The following is a 27,679-nucleotide window of genomic DNA, read 5'->3' as shown; positions in this document are numbered from 1 at the left end:
TAAAATCAAGTTATTTTTATTGTAAAATGTTTAATTGATCTATCTTTGGGTTAGAATACGAGGTTCTTGAGAAACTTCTGTGATTGGACGAAAACCAATTGAATTATTGTAACTTCTGCTGCTTTTGTCGTTTAAACATTCAAATGACTTTTCGAGCTTATTTTGCTATCACGCTTACGATCCTTGCGATGGCGATGATGATGAGTTTTATTTTCCTTTGGTTCCTCTTGGCTCTCAGGATCGCCAGGCTCATCGTCTTGTTCCACAGCTGGATGGTTATGATGGTGATGATGATGGTGTCGGTGATGCTGATGTTGATGTGGCTCCTCTTCTTCTCTTGGCTCTTCTGATTCTGGTTCTTCCGGTTGCTTGACTTTTTCCTTTTTCATTTTGATTTGCACTGCCTTATCGACTTTGGGTACCTCCAAAGTATGCATAGTCTTTAAAGGTCTAGGCGTAGGAGGTGGTGGAGATATGTGTATAATTTGTTGATTTTGTGCCTCTTCTAGTTCCTTATCAATTTTATCCGATTTTATGGATTTCATGGAAAATATTGAACCAATTTTCTTCAATTTTTCATGTACCGAGGAACGCACTGTCTCGGGTATGGAGCTTTTTATGGATTTCATGCTTTGTGAGATAGAAAGTCCTCCCGATTTAGAAGATGAAGATGACGATGACGAAGATGAGGAGGAGGATGAAGATGACTTGGAAGTGTCAGAATCGGCTGAACTGGCATGCACTGGCTTGGTGGCTATCCAAAATTTCAGGGCAAACAGAGTTTCCACTTTGAGAGCTTCCTTTAGAGAGAGCTGCAATAAAAAAAAACTTCGTATGATAGAGTTTACATGGCTGCATTTGCTGACAAACCTTTTCATCTACCGCCACTGACTTGACATTCCACAAAAACTCCACTAGCCCTATGGAATAGGCACATACTAAACCCATTCCCAAAACCAAGAAAACACCACCCACACTTTCTATATCCAGCTCGGCAGTATCACTAGAGGCCGCCTCACCCTTGGCACATTTACCGCCACCATGCATTTCCATCCACCATTTTCGCTTTAGCTCGGTTAAGGTACCAGCTTCGCCTAGTTTCAGTACGGCACCGCTGATCTGCTTACGATAGGGGGAATCTGAAAGAAAGAGAAGGTATTATTGGGGAAGGATAGTTTTAATACCCTTTTTGTTGGTGAAGGGCACTTTTAATACCATTTCCCTTGGGAAAGGGTAAAATTACCCTTTCGCTTACAGAAGGGTAATTTTTATACCCTATTCCATGGGGAAATGTGATTTTTATACACTTCCCCTTGAGGAAGGTTACTTTTAATAACCTTTCCTTTAGGGAAGGGAAATTTTAATAGGCTTTCCTTAGGGAGGGGTACTTTTAATACCCTTAAAAACTTTTGCATTAGGAAATGGTACTTTTATTACCCTTTCCCTTGGGGAAAGGTACTTTTAATAACCCTTCCTTTGGGGAAGATTATTTAAACCACCCTTTCCCTTTGGGAAGGATAGTTTTAAAACCCTTTCCTTTGAAGGGGGGTACTAAAACTACATACCCTTAAACTACCCCTTCTCTTGGGAAAGGGTACTAAAACTATCCATTCCCTGGGGAAAATGTGCTAAAACTACCTACTCTTAAACTATTCTTTCCCATGGGAAAGGGGACTTAAACTGCTTTGGGGAATGGTACTTTTATTACCCTTTCCCATGGGGAAAGGTACTTTTATTACCCTTTCCTTTGGGGAAGGGTACTAAAACTACCCTTTCCCTTGAGATTTTCCCTTGGGAAAGCTCACTACAACTACCCTTTCTCTCGGGACAGTGTACTAAAATCATCCTTTCACTTGTGAAAGAGTACTAAAACTACCATTTTTCTTGAGAAAAAGTACTAAAACTACCTTGTCTCTTGGGAAAGGGTACTAAACCTATCCTTTCTTTTGGGAAGGGTTCTAAAACTACCCTTTCTCTTGGGAGAGGGTAATAAAGCTACCCTTTCTCTTGGGAAAGCGTACTAAAACTAATTTTTTTCTTGGGAAAGTGTACTAAAACTACCCTTTCTCTTGGAAAAAAGGGTACTAAAAGTATGCTTTCCCTTGGGAAAGCGTACTAAAACAACCCTCTCCCTTGGGAAATGATAATAAATCCACCCTTTCCCGTCGGAAGGGGTAATAAATTGACCCTTTTCCATGGGAAAGGGTACTAGACCTACCCTTTCCCTTGGGAAAGGGCAATAAATCCACCCTTTCCCTTGAAAAAGGCACTTGGACTAGCCTTTCCCTTGAGAAAATATTAGTATCTACGCTAAAACCCCCTTTCCTTTGGAAAAGGGTATTACAACTAACCTGTTTCTTGGAAAAAAGTACTAAATCTACCTTGTCTCTTAGGAAAGGGAGCTAAAGCTACCCTTTCTCTTAGGAAAGGGAGCTAAAGCTACCCTTTCTCTTAGGAAAGGGAGCTAAAGCTACCCTTTCTCTTAGGAAAGGGAGCTAAAGCTACCCTTTCTCTTGGGAAAGATATTAAAACTACCCTTTTTCTTGGTAAAAGTACTAAAACTACCTTGTCTCTTGGGAAAGGGTACTAAAGCTACCTTTTTTCTTGGGAAAGGGTAATACAACTTCCCTTTCCCTTAGGTAAGCGTACTAAAACTAATTTTTCTCTTGGGACAGTGTACTAAAACCATTCTTTCACTTGGGAAAGGGTATTAAACCACCCCTTTTCTACCCTAAAACTCCCTTTCCTTTGGGAAAGGGTATTACAACTACCCTTTTTCTTGGAAAAAAATACTAAATCTACCTTGTCTCTTGGGAAAGGGAGCTAAAGCTACCCTTTCTCTTGGGAAAGGTACTAAAACTACCCTTTTTCTTGGGAAAGTGTACTAAAACTACCTTGTCTCTTGGGAAAGGGAGCTAAAACTACCCTTTCTCTTGGGAAAGGGTGATAAAACTTCCATTTCCTTTAGGAAAGCGTACTTAAACTAATTTTTCTCTTAGAACAGTGTACTAAAATCATTCTTTCACTTGGGAAAGGTTACTAAAGCTACCTTTTTTCTTGGGAAAGGGTAATAAAACTTCCCTTTCCCTTAGGTAAGCGTACTAAAACTAGTTTTTCTCTTGGGACAGTGTATTAAAACCATTCTTTCACTTGGGAAAGGGTATTAAACCACCCCTTTTCTACCCTAAAACTCCCTTTCCTTTGGGAAAGGGTATTACAACTACCCTTTTTCTTGGAAAAAAGTACTAAATCTACCTTGTCTCTTGGGAAAGGGAGCTAAAGCTACCCTTTCTCTTGGGAAAGGTACTAAAACTACCATTTTTCTTGGGAAAAGTACTAAAACTACCTTGTCTCTTGGGAAAGGGTACTAAAACTACCCTTTCTCTTGGGAAAGGGTGATAAAACTTCCCTTTCCTTTAGGAAAGCGTACTAAAACTAATTTTTCTCTTGGAATAGTGTACTAAAATCATTCTTTCACTTGGGAAAGGGTACTAAAGCTACCTTTTTTCTTGGGAAAGGGTAATAAAACTTCCCTTTCCCTTAGGTAAGCGTACTAAAACTAGTTTTTCTCTTGGGACAGTGTATTAAAACCATTCTTTCACTTGGGAAAGGGTATTAAACCACCCCTTTTCTACCCTAAAACTCCCATTCCTTTGGGAAAGGGTATTACAACTACCCTTTTTCGTGGAAAAAAATACTAAATCTACCTTGTCTCTTGCGAAAGGGAGCTAAAGCTACCCTTTCTCTTGGGAAAGGTACTAAAACTACCCTTTTTCTTTTGAAAAGTACAAAAACTACCTTGTCTCTTGGGAAAGGGTACTAAAACTACCCTTTCTCTTGGGAAAGGGTGATAAAACTTCCCTTTCCTTTAGGAAAGCGTACTAAGACTAATTTTTCTCTTGGAACAGTGTACTAAAATCATTCTTTCACTTGGGAAAGGGTACTAAACCACCCTTTTTCTTGGGAAAAAGTACTAAAACTACCTTGTCTCTTGGGAAAGGGTACTAAACCTATACTTTCTCTTGGGAAGGGTACTAAAACTACCCTTTCTCTTGGGAGAGGGTAATAAAGCTACCCTTTCTCTTGGGAAAGTGTACTAAATCGACTCTTTCTCTTGGGAAAGTGTACTAAAACTATCCTTTCCCTTGCGAAAAGGTACTAAAACAACCCTCTGCCTTGGGGAATGATAATAAATTCACCCTTTCCCTTCGGAAGGGGTAGTAAATTGAACCATTCCCTTGGGAAAGAGTACTAGACCAACCCTTTCCATTGGGAAAGGGTACTAGACCTACCTTTCCCATTGGGAAATGGTAATAAATCCATCCTTACCTTGGGAAAAGGCACTTGGTCTACCCTTTCCCTTGAGAAATGGTATTAAAACTACCTACCTTAAAACTCCCTTTCCCTTGGGAAAGGGTTCTTAAACTAAATCCACCCTTTCCATTCGGAAAGGGTACTACAACTACCCTTTTTCTTTGGAAAAAGTACTAAAACTACCGTGTCTCTTGGAAAAGGGTACTAAAGTTACCCTTTTTCTTGGGAAGTGATACTAAAACTACCATTTATCTTAGGAAAGAATACTAAAACTACCCTTTTTCTTGGGAAAGGGTACTAAAACTACCCTTACCCTTGGGAAAGTGTACTGTTATATCCTTTACTTTGAAGAAGGGTAATTTTATTCCCTTTCCTTTAAGGAAGGGTACTTTTAATACCCTTTCCCTTAGGAAAGGAAAGTAACCTTTCCTTTACCTTCGGAAAGGGTAGTTTAAATAATCGTACCCTTGGGGAAGGCCTTCAAAAATATTTGCAAAATTTGCAAGTTGTGCCTGACCGGTTTATATCCGTAGCGAGCAAAGTCTAGATCGGACTTCATTTGATTATAACTGGAATATGGAGCGATTTCAAGATATTATTGTCTACTTTTGGGGTATTAAAAACATTCTTCGCTTCATAACTTACTGAATGGCATTGCTATGCCATAGGTCTTGTAATCCAACCATCCACCGATTTGAGTTAATTCACAATTTCTTTCCACTATATACTCCAACGATGTAGACTCCATTAGATAGGCGTACAAACGCTTGCCCTTGAGTACACGCTCAACTCCTTCATCATTGCTTTTGGTGAAGACAGACATATCGGATTCCATGGCAGCCCACATGCGTTGATATGTGGTGAAATTTGATTCCTGGAAAAAGGTGAAAATGTTTTCCCATTAAAAAAAGTTCTCGAAAGGGATTTCCAAGAGGAGAGTATGCTGCTGAGTCATATTACCAGTTTGGAATACCCGCTTCCTTGTTCTTGGATTACCCTTACATCCCCTTTTACTTACTCTGAAAAAATTCATAGTACTGCCACCGGTTACCGCACCATATTTGATCTTATTCTGAGCTGCCAAATCCTCAGCACTTTTGATGGACGAACCCATGCGAGACATGGTTAAGAAAGCTGCCAAATTGGCGGTATAGGAGTTTAACATCATCAAGGCAAAGAACCACCAAATACCAGTAACCAAGCGTGTGGAGGATGCTCTGAGTAAGATAGAGATAGAAGATAATATTGGAGGTTATTTTGAACAAGAAATGGAGAACTTTGTAGGGGAAAAAGTTATCAAAAAACTGCAAACTGGATCTAAATAAATTTTCCCTCTAAAATACCATTTGACAACAACGGGAAGACTTCTCTCACAGCAACAATTTCTCTCCGATTAAAGTTTGATCTCTTACTTACTTAGGTGGCCATTATAGAACTTCTGTTCCACTAGCCTAACGCTCTGCGCTCCTTCTCCAATCTCGTACACCCTGTTTCGAGATGTCGTTCTCCACTTGGCATTGTCATCTAAGTTTTGGTCTTCCCCTTTTGCATATTCCATTATGGTTGCCTTCAAAAGTCTTCTTAGCTGGAGCTCCTGACAATATGCCTTAGCCAACGCAACCTCTTATACTTACTTTGGCAATATATCACATCCTTGACCCATTATAGAGCCCATGGTCAACCATGTCGTATTGGTTATGGTCCACAGATTTTCATATTCCTCGGGTTCTTTGCAGGGATGGGGATTCTCCCAATCCTCTGGGGCCATGCGAGCCAACACGAAAAGTAACAATGATACTCCCAAATATCCAGTGGCCATATAGACCCAGACATCTTTGGAAAATGGCAAAAGAAATGAAAAGAGATTGGGCGGTTGAACTTCAGGTTTCATAAACAAAATGCTTATGCCCAAAGTCATGAAGGGTGGTGTGAAATCCACTGCTTTACGACGAGATGAAGTCATGGTTAGATCACAAATGCCTAAATCAGCATTCTGGAAAATAAAAAATAAAGGAAAAGGTTAAAAAAATAGATATCGTGGGGGAAGGAAACTGCACACTATAGGGTATAGACCGAAATTTTTGCATACCTCCTCAAATTGGCTATAGGAGCACACAACTGAGGTCCTATCTGGTGAAAAAGTATTTTAATATGGGTCTTAAATGAAAATCATTTGATATTAGGCCACGAATGTGCAAACACATATAAGAGTAGACCTGATCAGGATTTATGAGGTCTTGATCATCATTGGCGAATGTGCTACACATGTGCAAATAAATAAAATATGGATCTGGAAAGAATTTAGGGGATTTCGAATACTAAACTACGTCCGGTGCTATGGATCCTCATCTTACTTTAATTTACTAAAACCTCAGATATCAGAGTTGTGCCTAAAGGTTGAAGCGAAATTGTATTTGTTAAAAACATTTTTGGAGTCAAGCTATCTGGGGAAACGCCCCATCTTAAAAGCGCCCGCAAGCGGGTATGCTTACCGATAGGAACAATTTTGATATCAAATAGAAGATACTTCGAAGTAGAATGCGAATCTGATATAAAATTTTGGTCTCAAGTGTCTGGGGGCCGCCCCAAACCACCTCCTCCAAAATCGCCATGTAGGCCGATTGGCACAAAAAAGGACTTAATTGGACGAACCCTTCCCCTTACCTTAATATAAAAAACACACCAGATTTTGGATATAGGTACAACCACCGATTTATGTGACATATTTCAAGTAGCCCAAAATCAGAATGGGGTTTAGCTATCTGATGGAACGCCCCACTCAATATCCCAAATCAAAGAGGATGCTAGCCGATGGGGACAATATGGGTAGCAAATGAAAGGTATTTGGTACTAAAGGGTGATTTTTTTGAGGTTAGGATTTTCATGCATTAGTATTTGACAGATCACGTGGGATTTCAGACATGGTGTCAAAGAGAAAGATGCTCAGTATGCTTTGACATTTCATCATGAATAGACTAACTAATGAGCAACGCTTGCAAATATTTGAATTTTATTACCAAAATCAGTGTTCGGTTCGAAATGTGTTCATTCACCGTTCAGCGATGAGGCTCATTTCTGGTTGAATGGCTACGTAAATAAGCAAAATTGCCGCATTTGGAGTGAAGAGCAACCAGAAGCCGTTCAAGAACTGCCCATGCATCCCGAAAAATGCACTGTTTGGAGTGGTTTGTACGCTGGTGGAATCATTGGACCGTATTTTTTCAAAGATGCTGTTGGACGCAACGTTACGGTGAATGAACACATTTCGAACCGAACACTGATTTTGGTAATAAAATTCAATGATTTGCAAGCGTTGCTCGTTAGTAAGTCTATTCATGATGAAATGTCAAAGCATACTGAGCATCTTTCTCTTTGACACCATGTCTGAAATCCCACGTGATCTGTCAAATACTAATGCATGAAAATCCTAACCTCAAAAAAATCACCCTTTAATATACGAATCGCATATAAAACTGTGGTTGCAAATGTTTTGGGAATTGTCGCACTAAAAACTATTCCCTTAAATGGACTTGTGGCAGATCGGGATAATATAAGATCCAACAAGTAAAAGCGTGCTAAGTTCGGCAGGGCCGAATCTCATATACCCTCCACCATGGATCGCATTTGTCGAGTTCTTTTCCCGGCATCTCTTCTTAGGCAAAAAAGGATATAAGAAAAGATTTGCTCTGCTATTACAGCGATATCAAGATATAGTCCGGTTCGGACCACAATTAAATTATATGTTGGAGACCTGTGTAAAATTTCAGGCAGTTCGAATAAGAATTGCGCCCATTGGGGGCTCAAGAAGTAAAATAGAGAGAACGATTTATATGGGAGCTTTATCGGGCAATAGACCGATTCAGACCATAATAAACACGTTTGTTGATGGTCATGAGAGGATCCGTCGTACAAAATTTCAGGCATATCGGATAATAATTGCGACCTCTAGGGATCAAGAAGTCAAGATCCCAGATCGGTTTATATGACAGCTATATCAGGTTATGGACCGATTTGAACGTTATTTGACACAGTTGTTGAAAGCAAGAATAAAAAACGTCATGCAAAATTTCAGCCAAATCGGATAGGAATTGGGCCCTCTAAATGCTCAAGAAGTCAAATCCCCCGATCTGTTTATATGACAGCTATATCAGGTTATGGACCGATTTGAACCATACGTGGCACATCGTGCAAAATTTCATTTCAATCGGATAAGAATTGCGCACTCTAGAAGCTCAAGAAGTCAAGACCCAAGATCGGTTTATATGTCAGCTATATCAGGTTATAGACCGATTTGAACCATACTTGGCACAGTTGTTGGATATCATAACAAAACACGTCTTACCAAAATTCATTCAAATCGGATAAGAATTGCGCCCTCCAGAGGCTCAAGAAGTCAAGACCCAAGATCGGTTTATATGACAGCTATATCAAAACATGGACCGATATGGCCCATTTACAATACCAACCGACCTACACTAATAAGAAGTATATGTGCAAAATTTCAAGCGGCTAGCTTTACTCCTTCGGAAGTTAGCGTGCTTTCGGCAGACAGACGGACGGACGGACAGATGGATGGACAGACGGACGGACATGGCTAGATCGACATAAAATGTCACGACTATCAAGAATATATACACTTTATGGGGTCTCAGACGAATATTTCGAGTAGTTACAAACAGAATGACGAAATTAGTATACCCCCATCCAATGGTGGAGGGTATAAAAATAGCTCAAAAGCTATTTGGGGGAACGCCCCATCCTTTAACCCACTCAAGCGGGCATGCTTACCGATTGGGACAATATGGGTATCAAATGAGAGGTATATGGAAGTAGAGCACGAATTTGATACACAATTTTTTAAATAAATGCTTAGCGGCCAACAACCCCACATAAAATTACAAATGAAAATTAGGCCGTTCGGGTCAAAATGGGGCGGGCTTCCCCTTAACTTCATTTCCAAAACGCCATATATCGGATATGCGTGCAACGATTTAAGCGAAATTTGTTTGCAATATTATGGCAAGCCACAAACTCTAATTTGTACAAAAAAAAAATGGGGTTATGCAAACTTGGGGGAACGCCCACCCCTAGACCCACCCAAACAGACATGTTAACCTATTGGGATAATATGGGTATCAAATCAAAGGTATTTGGAAGTAGAGTACGAATTTGATATAAAAATTTGAAAATAAATTCCCGGTGGCCACCAACTCCATACAAAATTACAAATGAACCCTAGACCGTTTCGGTCAAAATGTGACCAAAAATGGGACGGGCTTTCCCCTTTACCTAATTTTCCAAACGCCAGGTATCTGATATGTGTGCAACGATTTAAGCGAAAATTTTTTGCAATATTGTAGTAGGCCACAAACTCAAATTTGTTAGAAAATTGGGGTCATGCAAATCTGGGGGAACGCACTAACCTAGACCCACCCAAACAGACATTTTTACCAATTGGACCAATATGGGTATAAAATCAAAAGTTTTTGGATGTAGACTACGAATCTGATGTAAAAATTTGGGCGTAAGTGCCTGGGGGCCATCAATGCCAAAAAAAAAACTTTCCTTATACGATATTTAGACCAATCCAGTCAATCTTGGTCTCAAATGAGGCGGACGATCCCCCTTAGCTAAAATTTCAAAAATGCCTGACCTTCCAGACGGTGGATTTAAGCAAAATTTCATTTGTAATCTTATGGTATGCCAAAAAAACCGATATTGAAAAAATACTGGGTTCAAATAACCTGGGGGAGCGCCCCACCCCAAAAGCCATCCTAACGAACAGGTTAACCGATTGGGACAATATGGGTATCAAATGAAAGGTATTTGGAAATAGAGCTCGATTCTTTCCTTTCCTTATTGAATATTTAGACCGATCCAGATAATCTGGGTCTCAAATGAGGCGGACGCTCCCCCTTAGCTAAACAATCAAAAATGCCTGACCTTCAAGACGGTGGATTTAAGCAAAATTTCATTTGTAATCTTATGGTATGCCAAAAAAAAACGGATATTGAGAAAAAACTGGGTTCAAATAACCTGGGGGAGCGCCCCATCCCAAAAGCCATCCTAACGAACAGGTTAACTGATTGGGACAATATGGGTATCAAATGAAAGGTATTTGAAAATAGAGCTCGATTCTTTCCTTTCCTTATTGAATATTTAGACCGATCCAGATAATCTGGTTCTCAAATGAGGCGGACGCTCCCCCTTAGCTAAAATTTCATAAATGCCTGACCTCCAAGACGGTGGATTTAAGCAAAATTTCATTTGTAATCTTATGGTATGCCAAAAAAAAACGGATATTGAGAAAAAACTGGGTTCAAATAACCTGGGGGAGCGCCCCACCCCAAAAGCCATCCTAACGAACAGGTTAACTGATTGGGACAATATGGGTATCAAATGAAAGGTATTTGGAAATAGAGTTCGATTCTCATATTGTTTCCAAGTGCCTTGGAGGTCTTCACAACTCTGTTATCAATATTTCGGTAGATGCACATTTCCTCCAAACGGAGGCCACTGTAGTGCAGAGTTTAGCATGTCCGCCTACGACGCTGGACGCTTGGGTTCAATTCCGGGCGAGAACATGAGAAAAAATTTTCAGCGGTGGTTATTCCCTCCCAATGGTGGGGCCATTTGTGAGTGACTATGCCATGCTAAAACTTCTCCCCAAAGAGGTGTTGCGTTGCGGCACGCCATTCGGACTTGGCTATAAAAAGGAGGCCCTTACCATTGAGCTTAAAATTTTAATCGGACCGCACTCAGTCATATGTGAGAAGTTTGCCCCAGTTCTTTAGTGGAATGTTCATGAGTAAATTTGCATAGCACGGAAATGTGGATGGATCAATGAAGGTCTTTGGGAGTAAAATATGAATCTAATATTCAAATTTGGGGTTATAGGTGCAGTTTCGCCTATTATCTTGTTTTCTGTTACTTACTCCATCAAGTAGCTGTTTGACAAGACCATCCCATGTTTGGGTTTTCTTATTGAAACTGCCATAACGACCATCGGGAGCCAAACGAAATTCATATTTGAAATTTAAAAGTCTGGCAATGGCATCGATTAGGTCCATAGAATAGCCTTCATAGCGTGCATTGCCTTCCAATATTTCATTATTTTCGGGTTGCCTATGGAATGGAAGAGAGAGAGAGAGAGTTATTGTTATGCTCAAATTTTTGAGATTAAAAGTCACAAAACCTCATCATTAGAAATGGTGCTCCCAAACGTGATGTGATTATAAACGTCTTATTTTGTAATTTGGCTCCTACACGCTTATCACTGTCATCATCTGCCCCTAGGGGGGTAAATCCATTCACCGGATCCCAACTGGATAAATCCAGTAAACCTGTTGGTGTTATTTCCAGACAGCGTAAAGTGAAAAAGTTTCTTTCACCATACTGATTGAAGTCAATGCGACCCGTAAAGGCTTCGTCAGAACGCTGCAGGGAAAATGGTTGGAAAATTAAAAAAAAGTGAAAAGTGAAAATTTAAAAAGATTTTCTTTGAAAAATTTAATTTTTTTGGGATTTTAAGCAGCATATTTTTAGTTGTAAGTTGAACAATAACCAGCTTAAAATTTCAAAGAGTTATCCAGAAAGTTCCATAGAACTTTCTAAAAATTTTAATTTTCTAAAAATTTTTAGAAAAATTAAATTTTTGGAAAAAGTCATGAAAATTAAATTTCGCGATTTTTTTAAAATAAAATTTGTAAGAAATTTTTTTTAAGTTCTTTCTTTCATCTCTTCAATCCCCTTACCGCTTTTATGAATTCCAATATTTTACGCCCCTGAGGCCAAGGACGATTTCTGCGACATGTTATCTCTGGAGCATTCAGCTCTTCAACTATCTCTAACTCAGCCAGACCTTTGACAAACAGCCATACAGCATCGCTGACTAAGACCATATGGGTCTTGAAGATATAGACAAAAGTGTTAATCGGGTCAGGAGGTTTGGTTTTGTTTTTTTGTTAAATTTTGTTACCTTTATTTGTGTTGGATCGACTCGATAAAAATTGCCAGCACGCTTCTCTATCTCTTCCCAGTCACGTACTAAATTTTTCAACTGAAAATCGGTGGGATCCATTAATCGAATGGTAGTGATGTTGGAACCAACTGTGTACATTTCTTGCAAGTCCAGGGTGTGCGTATCCAAAGTGGGTATAAAAATGCTCTGTATTTAAAAAAAAAAAGTTAATATGAAGAAGATCTCAAAGAATAAGATAGTTTTAGGGGCATAATTTTTGTGTTTAACTTCGCTCGAGAGAGGGGAAAATTAAAGAAAAAATAAAACTTTTTATACCCAACGCTGAAGGTTAAGTTTGAAGATGGGCTATATCAGACTATATCTTGTTATAGTTCCCATATAGACCGAACCGCCGATTTTGGGTCTTAGGCCGATAAAAGCCACATTTATTATCCGATTTAGCTGAAATTTGGGACATTGAGTTGTGTTAGGCCCTTCGACATCCTTCTTCAATTTGGCCCAGATCGCTCCAGATTTGGATATAGCTGCCATATAGGCCGATCCGCCGATTTAGGGTTTGGGGCTCATAAAAGGCGCATTTATTGTCCGATGTCGCCGAAATTTGGGATAGTGAGTTAAGTTAAGCCCCTCGACATACTTCTGCAATATGGCACAGATCGGTCCAGATTTGGATATAGCTGCCATATAGACCGATCTCTCGATTTAAGGTCGCCGAAATTTGGGATAATGTGTTGTTTTAGGCCCTTCAACCTTCTTCTTCAATAAGCATATGGTATGCATTTTTCACCAGATTTTGATGAAAGGTGGTTTACATATATACCCGAGGTGGTAGGTATCCAAAGTTCGGCCCGGTCGAACTTAACGCCTTTCTACTTGTTTTCCGAAATGGCATAGTGCCTCACAAATGTTGCCAGCATTAGGAGGGGATAACCACCGATGAAAATTCTTTTTCTGATGGTCACGCCATTCGTTGAATCCTTGATCCCAATCTAGGTTGAATCCATGCCCTGCTATGCGGTGCATCTCTACTTGCTGAAATGGGTGAGACTCTTCGCTCAGAATTGAGTCTTCCAAAAACTGAGGAATTCTATTGGACCGATTTACAATACTTGTGTTGTGGCTCCAGAAGCCCTCGTGCCACTAGCCTACTTTTGTCGCTAATCATGTAGGCAACATCGCATGGCAACCCGGCTGATATTGCGCGACGAGGAATCTACGTTTAAAGTTATGACAAATCTCGAGGCGAAGAAAGTTCCTGTAAATCTTAATCAAATTGCTCCTACTGCGGACACTTTGACACATTTTTTATACCCTCCACCATAAGATGGGGGGTATACTAATTTCGTCATTCTGTTTGTAACTACTCGAAATATTCGTCTGAGACCCCATAAAGTATATATATTCTTGATCGTCGTGAAATTTTATGTCGATCTAGCCATGTCCGTCCGTCTGTCCGTCCGTCCGTCCGTCCGTCCGTCTGTCTGTCGAAAGCACGCTAACTTCCGAAGGAGTAAAGCTAGCCGCTTGAAATTTTGCACAAATACTTCTTATTAGTGTAGGTCGGTTGGTATTGTAAATGGGCTATATCGGTCCATGTTTTGACATAGCTGCCATATAAACCGATCTTGGGTCTTGACTCCTTGAGCCTCTAGAGTGCGCAATTCTTATCCGATTGGAATGAAATTTTGCACGACGTGTTTTGTTATAATATCCAACAACTGTGCCAAGTATGGTTCAAATCGGTTCATAACCTGATATAGCTGCCATATAAACCGATCTTGGGTCTTGACTTCTTGAGCCTCTAGCGTGCGCAATTCTTATCCAATCAGAATAAAATTTTGCATGACGTGTTTTGTTATGATATCCAACAACTGTGCCAAGTATGGTTCAAATCGGTTCATAACCTGATATAGCTGCCATATAAACCGATCTTGGGTCTTGACTTCTTGAGCCTCTAGAAGGCGCAGTTCTTATGCGATTGGAATGAAATTTTGCACGACGTGTTTTGTTATGATATCCAACAACTGTGCCAAGTATGGTTCAAATCGGTCCATAACCTGATATAGCTGCCATATAAACCGATCTTGGGTCTTGACTTCTTAAGCCTCTAGAGGGCAAAATTCTTATCCGATTTGAATGAGTTTTAGCACGAAGTATTTCGCCATGATATCCAACAACTGTGCCAAATATGGTTCAAATCGGTTTATAACCTGATATAGCGGTCATATAAACAGATCTGGGGACTTGACTTCTTGAGCTTATAGAGGGCGCAATTCCTATCCGATTTGGGTGAAATTTCGCAAGACGTTTTTTATTGTTACTTTCAACAACTATGTCAAATAAAGTACAAGTCGGTTCATAATCTGATATAGCTGCCATATAAACCGATCTGGGATCTTGACTTCTTGAGCCTCTAGAGGTCGCAATTATCATACGATTTGCCTGAAATTTTGTACGACGGATTCTCTTATGACCATTAACATACGTGTTTGTTATGGTCTGAAACGGTCTATAGCCCGATACAGCTCCCATATAAATCGATCTCTCTATTTTACTTCTTGAGCCCACAAAGGGCGCAATTCTTATTCGAATTCTCCAACATATAATTTAAATGCGGTCCAAACCGGACCATATCTTGATATCGCTCTAATAGCAGAGCAAATCTTTTCTTTTATCCTCTTTTTTACCTAAGAAGAGATGCCGGAAAAAGAACTCGACAAATGCGATCCATGGTGGAGGGTATATAAGATTCGGCCCGGCCGAACTTAGCACGCTTTTACTTGTTTTTGATTTATCCAGAGCCTTAAGAGTGTTTGCATATGTATTTCGATTCTTTCATCGGATACACCACCTTAAAGCTACGCAGACGTTCTCATCATAGAGCTTAGAGAAAGGTGAAATTAACTTTGTGAAAAGACGTCTTGTGATTTTATGCCAACTTAGCCATTTTACGATATATGTTGTCTTAGAGAACGATTCGCAAATCTCTCGAATGAGCCCTTTTTGAATTTTTACCTATTCATAGATTCTAAAGGATATATGTGAATGAATGGAAGATTCGCTCGTTCTCCTACTCTTACCTATGACGAAATATTCCACAAAATGCCACCCTGTTTCGCACGATTCCCAAAATTGTACCTGGAGTTCATTCAAGGTCCATGGAGAAAACTTTTTAAAGTTTAGATTAATGAGACCAGATTTTTGGATCCCTCGGTTAAACAATCACGTTAAGACCGTGATCCATAATTGCGTGCATGTATTTGTTGCGGGCGAAAACTTACGACCAAATTATGGCCGCACTTCCCGCTGAGAGGACCACACTGTCTCGCCTTTTTATATGCACTGGAGTCGATTTCGCAGGGCCCTTTGAAGTTAAATCAACCGACTGCTTTCTGACAGCGTTTACCCAATTTTTCTCCCGCAGAGGGTGTCCCTCTAGGATATTTTTCGATAATGGAACCTCTTTTGTTCCAATGTCCTTGGTAAGGACCAAGCCCAATTTATATCGTTGATCGACATATGGGAGGCAGGTGCAAAGAGTTTAAAGACTCATCTAAGAAAGTGTCTCATGCCCAGAGATTTACCCTCGAGGAGTTCACAACTATATTAGCCAGGATGGAAGCTTGCCTAAACTCTAGGCCACTGAGTTCAATGAGTGACAATCCCAATTACCTGGCCTTTTAACCCCAGGACACTTTTAATAGGCTCAGCTCTGCTTTCCATACTGGAACCTGATTTTAATGCTCTTTTGTTTGTAATGCTTTCCTCTCCCCTTTTTCCAGAATTGCTGACTCCTAATAAACTGTGCCGTGCCCTATATTCAACCATTAACCCTGCAGCAATCGATGCTACATATGATCTGAAGAGGCTGCAGTGAACCCACCTACTTTATATGTCTTTTTATACCCACCACCGAAGGATGGGGGTATATTCATTTTGTCATTCCGTTTGCAACACATCGAAATATCCATTTCCGACCCTATAAAGTATATATATTCTTGATCAGCGTAAAAATCTAACACGATCTAGACATGTCCGTCCGTCTGTCTGTTGAAATCACGCTACAGTCTGTAAAAATAGAGATATTGAGCTGAAATTTTGCACAGGTTCTTTTTTCGTCCATAAGCACGTTAAGTTCGAAGATGGGCAATATCGGACTATATCTTCATATAGCCCCCATATTGACCGATCCGCCGATTTAGGGTCTTAGGCCCATAAAAGCCACATTTATTATCCGATTTTGCTGAAATTTGGAACCGTGAGTTGAGTTAGGCCCCTCGACAACCTTCGTAAATTTGGTTCAGATCGGTTCAGATTTGGATATAGCTGCCATATAGACCGATCCTCCGATTTAGGGTCTTAGGCCCATAAAAGGCACATTTATTATCCGATTTTGATGAAATTCGGGACAGTAAGTTGTGTTAGGCCCCTCAATATCCTTCGTCAATTTGGTTCAGATCGGTCCAGATTTGGATATAGCTGCCATATAGACAGATCCTCCGATTTAGTGTCTTAGGCCCATAAAATCCACATTTACTCTCCGATTTTGCTGAATTTTGGGACAGTGAGTTGTGTTAGGCCCTTCGACACCCTTCGTCAATTTGGCTCTGATCGGTTCAGATTGGGTATAGCTGCCATATAGACCGATCCTCCGATTTAGGGTCTTAGGCCCACATTTATTATCCGATTTTGATGAAATTCGGGACAGTGAGTTGTGTTACGCCCCTCAATATCCTTCGTCAATTTGGTTCAGATCGGTCCAGATTTGGATATAGCTGCCATATAGACCGATCCTCCGATTTAGGGTCTTAGGCCCATAAAAGCCACATTTATTATCCGATTTTGCTGATATTTGGGACAGTGAGTTGTGTTAGGCCCTTCGACACCCTTCGTCAATTTGGCCCAGATCCGTTCAGATTTGGATATAGCTGACATATAGACCGATCCTCCGATTTAGGGTCTTAGGCCCATAAAAGCCACATTTATTATCCGATTTTGCTGAAATTTGGGACAGGGAGTTGTATTAGTTAGAGTTGTGTTCTTCGTCAATTTGGCTCAGATCGGTTCAGAGTTGGATATAGCTGCCATATAGACCGATCCTCAGATTTAGGGTCTTAGGCCCATGAAAGCCACGTTTATTATCCGATTTTGCTGAAATTTGGGACAGTAAATTGTGTTAGGCCCTTTGATATCCCTCATCAATTTGGTGCAGATCGAACCAATTTTGGATATAGCTGCCATATAGACCGATCTCTCGATTTCAGGTTTTGGGCCCATAAAATGCTCATTTATTGTCCGATGTCGCCGGAATTTGGAACAGTGAGTTACATTAAGCCCCTCGACATAATCCTGCAATATGGCGCAGATCGGTTAAGATTTGGATATAGCTGTCATATAGACCGATCTCTCTTTTTAAGGTTTTGGGCCCATAAAAGGTGCATTTATTATCCGATGTCGCCGAAATTCAGGTATACAATTTTGACCGGATTTTGATGAAAGGTGGTTTACGTATATTCCCGAGGTGGTGGGCATCCAAAGTTCGGCCCGGCCGAACTTAACGCCTTTTTACTTGTTTTGACTATGCCTTGAAATGAAACCTCGATTCCACCCCCACATCAGCACCCTAAGGTAATATTTATCCCCGCTAAATTTTAAACTTGAAACCCCATTATTAATTGGCATATTATTTCCCAATCCCATTTGGTCATTATTTTTATTTTTAATTCCTGCATTTTCAAGTACCATCTTACCTGATATTCTCCCAACATATTCAATTCATTGGCTTGCCTCAAAACACTCATCACCTTGTCCAGTGAACAGTGTAAAATCATACAGTTATCGCTTGAGGTCTTGATGCCTTTTAAAAAAGGACGATAATCTGGATCTTCGGGTAATTGCATAACTGTGGTAGGATTACTGGTGGGCTCACCGATTTGTAAAATGTCCTGAAGTTGTTGTAATTCTGCAACGATAGGAAACATAAGATTGAAATAATCAGGTTTCACAAAAAAATACGGCTTTTTGGGTACTTTACCTTTTTCACCTTCATAAACGAGTGTAAAGGAACGCCAACCAAAACTTTGTACCGTCTCCGCCAGACCACGTGAGAAAAGCACATTATATGGATGTAAATTTAAGGACATGCTTCGTTGGGGTTTTTCATCTAGGGCTTCGCTGGGTGACCAATCAAAGGTGATATGTGGTATATCCAGGGTGTGACATATTGAGGCCACTATGTCTAAGGAATGAATGGTAGAATTAGACAGTTAAACTCAGAATTAGGGACATAGTTTATTAAGATCCATTATTATAGATCCTGGTCACTATTGTGGGAAATAATCAAAGTAAAAAGGCATTAACGGGCCGAACTTTGGGTTCCCATCAACTCACCAACGTTTCGACAAAATCCGGTGAAAATGAAACCTTCCGATCTGGGTCAAACACATTTTATGAGTGAAAGACCTAAAATCGGGGGATCTGTATATATGGCAGCTATGTCTCAATATATATACAGTTCCCCCTAAAATCGGGGGATCTGTATATATGGCAGCTATGTCTCAATAAGTTCCGATCTGCTCCATACTCCGCACGAATGACGAAGGGCCTAACACAGCTCAAATTGTCAAATCAGCATAATTGGGTAATAAAAGCGGCTACTATGGGCCATAGATCATAAATGGGAGATCGGTCTAAATGGTACCCCCATTTAGACCCCTTCAAGATATTGTCCGATCTGGACTAGGTTCTATACTGGACAACTCACTATGTCAAGTTTCTGCGAAAACGTTTAATAAATGCCCTTTTCTATGGGCCGAAGATCTTAAATCGGAAGATCGGTCTGTATGGGGGCTATATCAAGATATAGTCCGATGTAGCCCGTCTGAGCAAAGTTTCAGCTCATTATCTTTTTAAGACTATAGCGTGGAGAAAAAGCAAGTAAAAAGGCATTAACGGGCCGAACTTTGGGTTCCCAACAATTGGGTAATAAAAGCGGCTACTATGGGCCATAGATCATAAATGAGAGATCGGTCTAAATGGTACCCCCATTTAGACCCCATTCAAGATATTGTCCGATCTAGACCAGGTTCGATACTGGACAACTCACAACGTCAGGTTTCTGTGAAAACTGGTAATAAATGCGCCCTCTATGGGCCTATATTAAGATATAGACACATGTAGCCCGTCTGAGCAAAGTTTCAGCTCATTATCTTTTTAAGACTATAGCGTGGAGAAAAAGCAAGTAAAAAGGCATTAACGGGCCGAACTTTGGGTTCCCAACAATTGGGTAATAAAAGCGGCTACTATGGGCCATAGATCATAAATGAGAGATCGGTCTAAATGGTACCCCCATTTAGAACCCCTTCAAGATATTGTCCGATCTAGACCAGGTTCGATACTGGACAACTCACAATGTCAGGTTTCTGTGAAAACTGGTAATAAATGCGCCTTCTATGGGCCCAAGACCTTAAATCGGAAGATCGGTCTGTATAGGGGCTATATCAGGATATAGTCCGATGTAGCCCGTCTGAGCAAAGTTTCAGCTCAATATCTTTTTAAAGACTATAGCGTGGTTTCAACATATGGAATGACAGACGGACATGGCTAGGTAGTCTTAGAATTTTACGAGGGTTGTAACGACATGTTTTCCATTATTGCTGGGGTAAGGTTTGGCGGGATTTTTTATACCCACCACCGAAGGATGGGGGTTTATTCATTTTGTCATTCCGTTTGCCACACATCGAAATATCCATTTCCGACCCTATAAAGTATATATATTCTTGATCGTCGTAAAAATCTAAGACGATCTGGCCATGTCCGTCCGTCTGTCTGTTGAAATCACTCTACAGTCTTTAAAAATAGAGATATTGAGCTGAAACTTTGCGCAGATTCTTTTTTAGTTCATAAGCAGGTTAAGTTCGAAGATGGACAGACAGATCCGCCGAGTTAGGGTCTAAGGCCCACAAAGGCCATATTTATTATTCGATTTCGCTGAAATTTGGGACAGTGAGTTGTGTTAGGCCCTTCGACAACCTTCTTCAATTTGGACCAGATCGGTTCAGATTTGGATATAGCTGCCATATAGAACGATCTCTCGATTTAAGGTTTTGGGCTCATAAAAGGCCATTTATTGTCCGTTTTCTCCGAAATTTGGGTTAAGTTAAGCCCCTCGACATACTTCTGCAATTTGGCTTAGATCGGTCCAGATTTGGATATAGCTGCCATATATAGAGATCCCTCTATTTAAGGTTATGGGGTCATAAAAGGTGCATTTATTGTCCGATTTCGCCGAAATTTGGGACATGGAGTTTTGTTAGGCTTTTCGATATGGTTGCGTCGTATATGGTTCAGATCGGTTTATTTTTAGATATAGCTACTTAAAAGACCTATATTATGTTATACACAATTGAAAAATTACTTGACTTATTAGTATTTGGTCTAAATCGGAACATATTTCGATATATCTGTTATGGCGCATAAGGTATGCATTATTCACCGCATTTTGACGAAAGGTGGTTTACATATATACCTGAGCTTGTGGTATCCAAAGTTCGGCCCGGCCGAACTTAACGCCTTTTTACTTGTTTGTAAACATTTATAAAAGAGAAAACACGGAGGGTCTTTACTTTTGCTCGTTTCTGACGAGCAAGAAGTGTGAGACGAGTTTTTACTTTACGTCGGCACGACGACGCGATCGCTTTAGCGAGAGAAGAGTATTCACTCTACGCCTGCCCGACGACGCTATCGCTTTAGCGAGAATAGTGAGACGAGTATCCACCCTTAGCCTGCACGACGACGTGATCGTTTTAGCGAAGAGAGTATCCACTCTACGCCTGCACGACGAAGTGCTCACTTTAGCGAGAAGAGAAAAGTATTCACTCTACGCCTGTCCGACGACGCGATCGCTTTAGTGAGAAGAGTGAGACGAGTATCCGCGCCACGTTTGCTCGACTACGCAATCTTTTTGGCGAGAAGAGAGTGTATTCACCCTACGCCCAAACGACGACACAATCTCTTAAGTTCTGCCTACACGACCAGAATTTTTAGCCAAGGAGATATACCACAGAGCCTCTAGCGCTGACCCAACTTTAGTATATAACATACGAGCTCAAAATCCAATTAACTCCAATATATCGAAATCTGTTTTATCTTGGCGAGAGCCTCTGGGAACTAAGTCTTTAGCTTGCGGGCTCCCCCTTTATAGCCTTTAGTTGCCCCCACTTTATAAAGTCGGAAATCGTTTTTTTCGATATGTGGCAAATGGAATGACAATATACCCCCGTCCTTCGGTGGTGGGTATAAAATTTGGTGGCCAGGTTTAACATTATGCCGTTTCACTTATTGCCAAATATGTTTGATATTTCTTTCTGCTGTTACTTACCAGAGCCGCTTCCTTGCATGGGTCCAAATATGGCTATAACATTTTGAGATATCAGATTACAAGCTGAAATAATGAAGATATTGGGTTAGATGACAAAATATCAAAAAAAAAGAAATTTATGAATGATTTTTGTTTTGCTGTAAAATAAAGCTCACAAGGATCACCTTAATTAGTAAAGAGATTTTGAAGTCAAGCCCATAAGTCATGCTCATAAAGAAACCCCGTTGTGGTCGTCCCAGCTATCAAAGGTTCGAAAGATTCGCGGAAAGCTTTCAGAGTAAGTAACCAAAGCGAAGTCTGGCGGTCTTACAAGAGTAGGCTTAAAGAGTACACAGCTGGAGCAAAGAGGCAATCCTGGATTCAATTTTGTGGATTTCAAGAAAATACCAAATCAAACATTTTGGAAAGGGCAAGAAAGGCAATTCTTGCCCTATGCACCTGCAAGAGAGCCATTGGAAAAAGACATGACACTACGTGTCATGTATTGGGTATATACTGCAATTGTCAGACCTTTAATTCTATATGGTGTTGTAGTCTGGTGTACGGCGCTTCAAAAATCCATCTACTGTTCAATACTTAGCCGGATCCAAAGGATGGCTTGTTTGTGCATCACAGCCGCACTGAGGATGAGACCATCTGATGCACTAAATTAAATGCTACACCTAATGCCAAAGGACATTGTGGCTAGACAAATGGCTGCAACCACTGCCTAAGCCGGTTTTTGATAAAAAGTAATGTAACGCTCTTCCAGATAGAACCAATTGGATCTACAATAATAGATGTTACATAGACTTTCGTACGGATTATGGGGCCAAACTAGAAGACCAGGTGTGTTGTGGTGTGTACTCTAAAAAACTTGGACTGATCATATCAAAAAGATTCCCGATCACTGTCGTGTATATCAAGCCGAGATCCTTGGCTTGGCTAAGTGCTAGGTTAGGTTAGGTTGAAAAGAGGGTGCAGATATTAATCCGCCCCCTGCCATGTTTTTTTTTAATTCAAAAACCGTCCTCGACTGTTGCAGATCTCTTAACGAGATGGCTGAACAGTTCAAAATACACCTGTTGTGGGTGCTGGGCCACATAGATAATCCAGGGAATTCTAAAACGGACGAGCTTGCGAAACTAGGAACTACCTTACACATTCCAGGGGAACTGAAAGCTGTGGAAGGTTGCCAGCAACGAATTTTGCAGAAGCTGTGAGGACATCGAAAAAGAAGAGGCTATAGAACACCTTCAGTGTGTGTGTCCCGCTCTAGCAGTCAGAAGGAGTTCCAATTTAGGTTCTCATTTAGCGGATGTGAACAAGTTCTTGAGCTTTTTAAATGGATCTGGATGGTTCAATGGTAGGAACTAGATCTTAAGGTATCACAATGGACGAAAACGTCTACGTGAGTCTCATGGCAGACTGCCACTTATACCTAACCTAACCTAGGCAGTTAAAACTGTGTAGAGTGTAACGACAAGTGTATCTGTGGTTGTTGGGCACAGACATTTTTTTTTGGCGGTGGCAAAAAAATGAAAACGGCAATGGGACTTGTTTTCAATTGATCTTTATTTACGATAGCAGTTCTTAGTTCCAAACTTGTGCTAGAGTATCCGGGACGTGCTTGGAACCTAAGGGCTGTGGCTGGCTAACTGGCTCCTGTGTCTGCGGGACAAGGGCTGAATGCAGGCTAAGCTAATCACCAAGACGTGTCTCACTTAATAACGTGAAGGTGGGACTTACTGCTGTCAGGAAAGTGCGGTCAATTGCTCAGTGGTTTCTGTGAAGTGCATTAGCAGAACGCTGCCATGAACGCTGCACTAGGTCATCGGAAAGCAGAAGTAGGCGTTCACCAGGAAAGGCTCAGTGACTTCTATGTTTGAGGGATAATGGCAGAACGCTTGCTAAGCTAATCACCAAGACCTGGCTTACTCGCAGCGTGAAGGTGGCACTAGATCAACGGGACCCGGGGGTAGGCGGCTGTAACTTGCCACAAATATTGGCAGCCATAATAAAACTCCCTGCGGAATATTTACGCTGGCTGAGAATTTTTGCACTTTAAAGTTGTCAAATCGGGAGATCGACTTACATGGGAGTTATATCTAAACATGGACTGATTTGGAGACTTGCAAATTTCGAGGGGCTGGCTTTATTCCTTCGAAAGTCAGCGTGCTTTCGACAGACGGACGGACAGCGCTTTTTCATTTCATAGCCTTCACCATAGGATGGGGGTATACTAATTCCTTCATTCCATTTGTAACACATCGAAATATTGATTTGAGACCGAAAAAAATGTATTCTTGATCGTCTTGACATTCATAGCCTATTTAGCTATGTCCGTCTATCGAAAGCACGCTTCCTTTTGAAGGAATAAAGCTAGATGCTTGAAATTTTGTTCGTTACTATCAGTGTAGGTCGTTTGGAATTGTAAATGGGCTATATCGGTCCATGTTTTGATATAGCCGCCATGTAAACCAATCCTGGATCTTAACTTCTGGAGCCGCTAGAGAGTGCAACTCTTATCTGGTTTGGCTGGAATTTGGCCCAACGACGTCTATTATGACCATAAACATACGTGCCATATATGGTCTAAATCGATCCATAAACTGATATAGCTCCCATATAAACCAATCTCACATCTTGAGTTTTTGAGCCGCTAGAGGGTGCAACTCTTAACCGGTTTGGCTGAAATTTTGCCCAACGACGTCTATTATGACCTTAAACATACGTGCCATATATGGTCTCAATCAGCCCATAACCTGATATAGCTCCCACATTATCCGATCTCACATCTTGACTATTTGAGCCGCTAGAGGGCTCAAGTATTATACGATTTGGCTGAAATTTTGTACAATGACTTCTACTATTACTTTAAACATACGTGCAAAATATGGTCTAAATTGATCCATGACCTGATATAGCTCCCATATAAACCGATCTCAGATCTTTACTTCTTGAGCCGCTAGAGGGCGTAAATAGTATCCGATATAGCTGAAATTTTGCACGAAGTGTTTTGTTTTGACTTCCAATAACTATGCCAAATATGGTCTTAATCGGGGCATAGCCTGATATAGCGCCCATATAAACCCATCTTACGTTTATACTTCTTGTGCCTCTAGAGGGCGTTGTTGTTATCCTTTAGCTCCCATATAAACCGATCTCCTAAATTTACTTCTTGAAACCCTATAGGGCTCAATTCTTATCAGATTTAGCTGAAATTTTACACAATGACTTCTATTATGATCCTCAACAATCGAACCAAGTATGGTCCACATCGGTTCAAGACCTGATATAGCTCCCATATAAACCGATATAACGATTGCACTTCTTGAGCCGTTGGGGGGCTCTAATATTAACCGATTTGTCTGAAATTTTGCATGAAGTGTTATGTTTTAACTTGCAACAGCTATGCCAAATATGGTCTTAATCGCTGCATAAACTGATAAAGCGCCCTTATGAACCTATTTTCCGATTATACTGCTTGAGCCTCTAGAGGGCGTATATGGTCTTAATCGGTGCATAACCTGGTATAACGCCCATATAAACCTATATTCCGATTATACTTCTTGAGCCTCTGAGAAGGCGTTGTTGTTATCCTTTAGGTCCCATATAAACCGATCTCCTAAATTTACTTCTTGAGACCCTATAGGGCTCAATTCTTATCAGATTTAGCTGAAATTTTGCACAATGACTTCTACTATGATCCTCAACAACCAAACCAAGTATGGTCCACATCGGTTCAGGACCTGATATAACTGGCAGTTATAGCTTCCATATAAACCGATATAGCGATTGTACTTCTTGAGCCCCTAGAGGGAGAGAGTTCCTGTGTGATTTGACTGAAATTTTGCACAACGACTTTTCCTAAGACCTTCAACATAAGTAACAAATATGGTTTGAGTCTGTTCATAACCGGTTATAGCTCCCAGATAAACTGATCTCAGATCTTGACTTCTTGAGCCGCTAGAGGGCGCAAATTGTATCCGATTTAGCTTTCAATCACTATACCAAGTATGGTCTAAATCGGTTCATAACCTGATATAGCTCCCATATGAACCGATCTCTCGATTATAGATCTTAAGCCTCTAGAGGGCGCATTTTTTTATCCGATTTGACTGGAATTTTGTAGAACAACTTCTACTATGACCTTAAATATTCTTGCCAAATATGTTCTCAATCGGTAGAAAATTTTATTCAGCTTCCATATAAACAGATATAGCGATTGTACTTTTTGAGCCCCTAGAGGGCGCAGTTTTTGCCTGATTTGACTGAAATTTTGCACAACGACTTTTCCTATGACCTTTAACATAAGTAACAAATATGGTTTGAAATGGTTCTTTACCTGTTACAGCTCCCATATAAACCGATCTCAGATCTTGACTTCCTGAGCCGCTAGAGGCCGCAAATTATATCCGATATAGCTGAAATTTTGCATAAGGTGTTTGGTTTTGACTTCCAACAACTGCGGTTCAAAACCTGATATAGCTCCCATATAAACCGATCTCTCGATTATAGTTCTTGAGCCTCTAGAGGGCGCAATTTTTATCCGATTTGACTGAAGTTTTGTACGATGACTTCTATTATGACTTTAAACATACGTGCCAAATATGGTCGGAATTGGTATACAACTTAATTTAGCTTCCATGTATTTCTTGAGCCCCTAGAGGGCACAGTTCTTGTCTGATTTGACCGCTAGAGGGCGAAAATAGTATCCGATTTAGCTGAAATTCTGCATGAAATGTCTTGTCTTGGCTTTCAACAACTATGCCAAGTATGGTCTAAAACGTTTCATAACCTGATATAGCTCCCAAATAAACCGACCTCCCGATTACACCTCTAGAGGGCGCAATTATTATCCGATTTGACTGAAGTTTTGTACGACGACTTCTATTATGACTTTAAACATACGTGCCAAATATGGTCGAAATTGGTATAAAACCAGATATAGTTCCCATATAAACCGTTATCCCGATTGTATTTCTTTAGCCCCTAGAGGGCACAGTTCTTGTCCGTTTTGACTGAAATTTTGCACAACGACTTATTCTAAGACCTTAGATAAACATGCCATATATGGTCTGAATCGGTCCATTACCTGCTATAGCACCCATATAAACCGATTTGGGATCTTGACTTGTTGAACCGCTAGAGGGCGCAAGTTATGCACGAAGCATTGACTTCCAATAACTATGCCATGTATGGTCTAAATCGGTTCATAACCTGATATAGCTACCATTTTACTTCTTGGGCCTCTAGAGGGCTAAAATTTTCTCTTAATTTATTATATTATATGTCCCTGGATCTTTTCAATCGAACTTTAACTTATTTTGACCATATCACAGCAACACAATTTCCTTGAACTTACCGGCTTTTTCCATTGTAAAACTATCTTCGGCACTGGCATAGACCACCACAGGTTCCAATTCAAAGCTACGCTCATTGATATTCGACCTATCAATGGCAGAGCGAAAGGCAATTTCCAATTCATCCTTGGGGGACTCCAAAATTATGCCTTACGGGGAGGAAAAAGAGTTACAAGGAAATACTTTCAAAGTTCTAACATGCTTACCAACATTAAAATTTGGTTTGGCCTTGACCGATATAAATAATAAAAAACATAAGGGAACACGAAATAACGAAATCATTTTCTAGACAGCTTGCTTTTTATAAGATTTTATTCAATTTTTAATGGATTTTTTCTTGTATTTCCCTTTAAATTATAGATTTTCTTCATCTTTTTCAAAAAATTTCACCGATGATGTAAAACTATTGAAAAAATTTTCTTCTTCTTTGCACCACATGCAGACAATCGCAGCGTTGTATATAGAATTTGGGATATGTTGCCTCGGCTAAGGCCTAAATTTAAATGATTTTTGTGCTGCAATCATGTTTTTGTCTTGATCAAAATTAATTGGCAAAAATGCACTTGCGGCGATTGCATTCGAACGACCATAAGTATCAAAGCATAAGGCAAATCAACAACACCAAAAGGAAAAAGAAATCAAAACAAACACAATCGAGAA

The 27,679-nt window shown here is 40.3% G+C and overlaps 1 protein-coding gene across 1 annotated transcript; it reads right to left on the bottom strand.

Annotated features, from left to right (window-relative positions):
- Positions 1 to 27,594, bottom strand: LOC106084406 (glutamate receptor ionotropic, kainate 2). The gene is made up of 14 exons (XM_059365117.1): positions 27,226 to 27,594; positions 27,022 to 27,168; positions 21,675 to 21,737; positions 18,330 to 18,533; positions 18,046 to 18,257; positions 12,293 to 12,481; positions 12,069 to 12,221; positions 11,510 to 11,751; positions 11,250 to 11,439; positions 5,949 to 6,307; positions 5,333 to 5,531; positions 4,960 to 5,188; positions 871 to 1,139; positions 1 to 812 (listed from the first exon to the last, which is right to left on the bottom strand). The coding sequence occupies exons 1-14, from the start codon at positions 27,299 to 27,301 to the stop codon at positions 132 to 134; spliced, it is 3,213 nt and encodes a 1,070-aa protein (XP_059221100.1). The 5' UTR covers positions 27,302 to 27,594; the 3' UTR covers positions 1 to 131.
- Positions 27,595 to 27,679: the final 85 nt, after the last annotated feature.

This window comes from Stomoxys calcitrans, chromosome 3 (assembly GCF_963082655.1).
Source record: "Stomoxys calcitrans chromosome 3, idStoCalc2.1, whole genome shotgun sequence".
In the NCBI taxonomy this organism is placed as follows: domain Eukaryota; kingdom Metazoa; phylum Arthropoda; class Insecta; order Diptera; family Muscidae; genus Stomoxys; species Stomoxys calcitrans.
The sequence above is the reverse complement of the archived record's forward strand: the minus strand, read 5'-3'. Positions and strand labels throughout refer to the sequence as shown.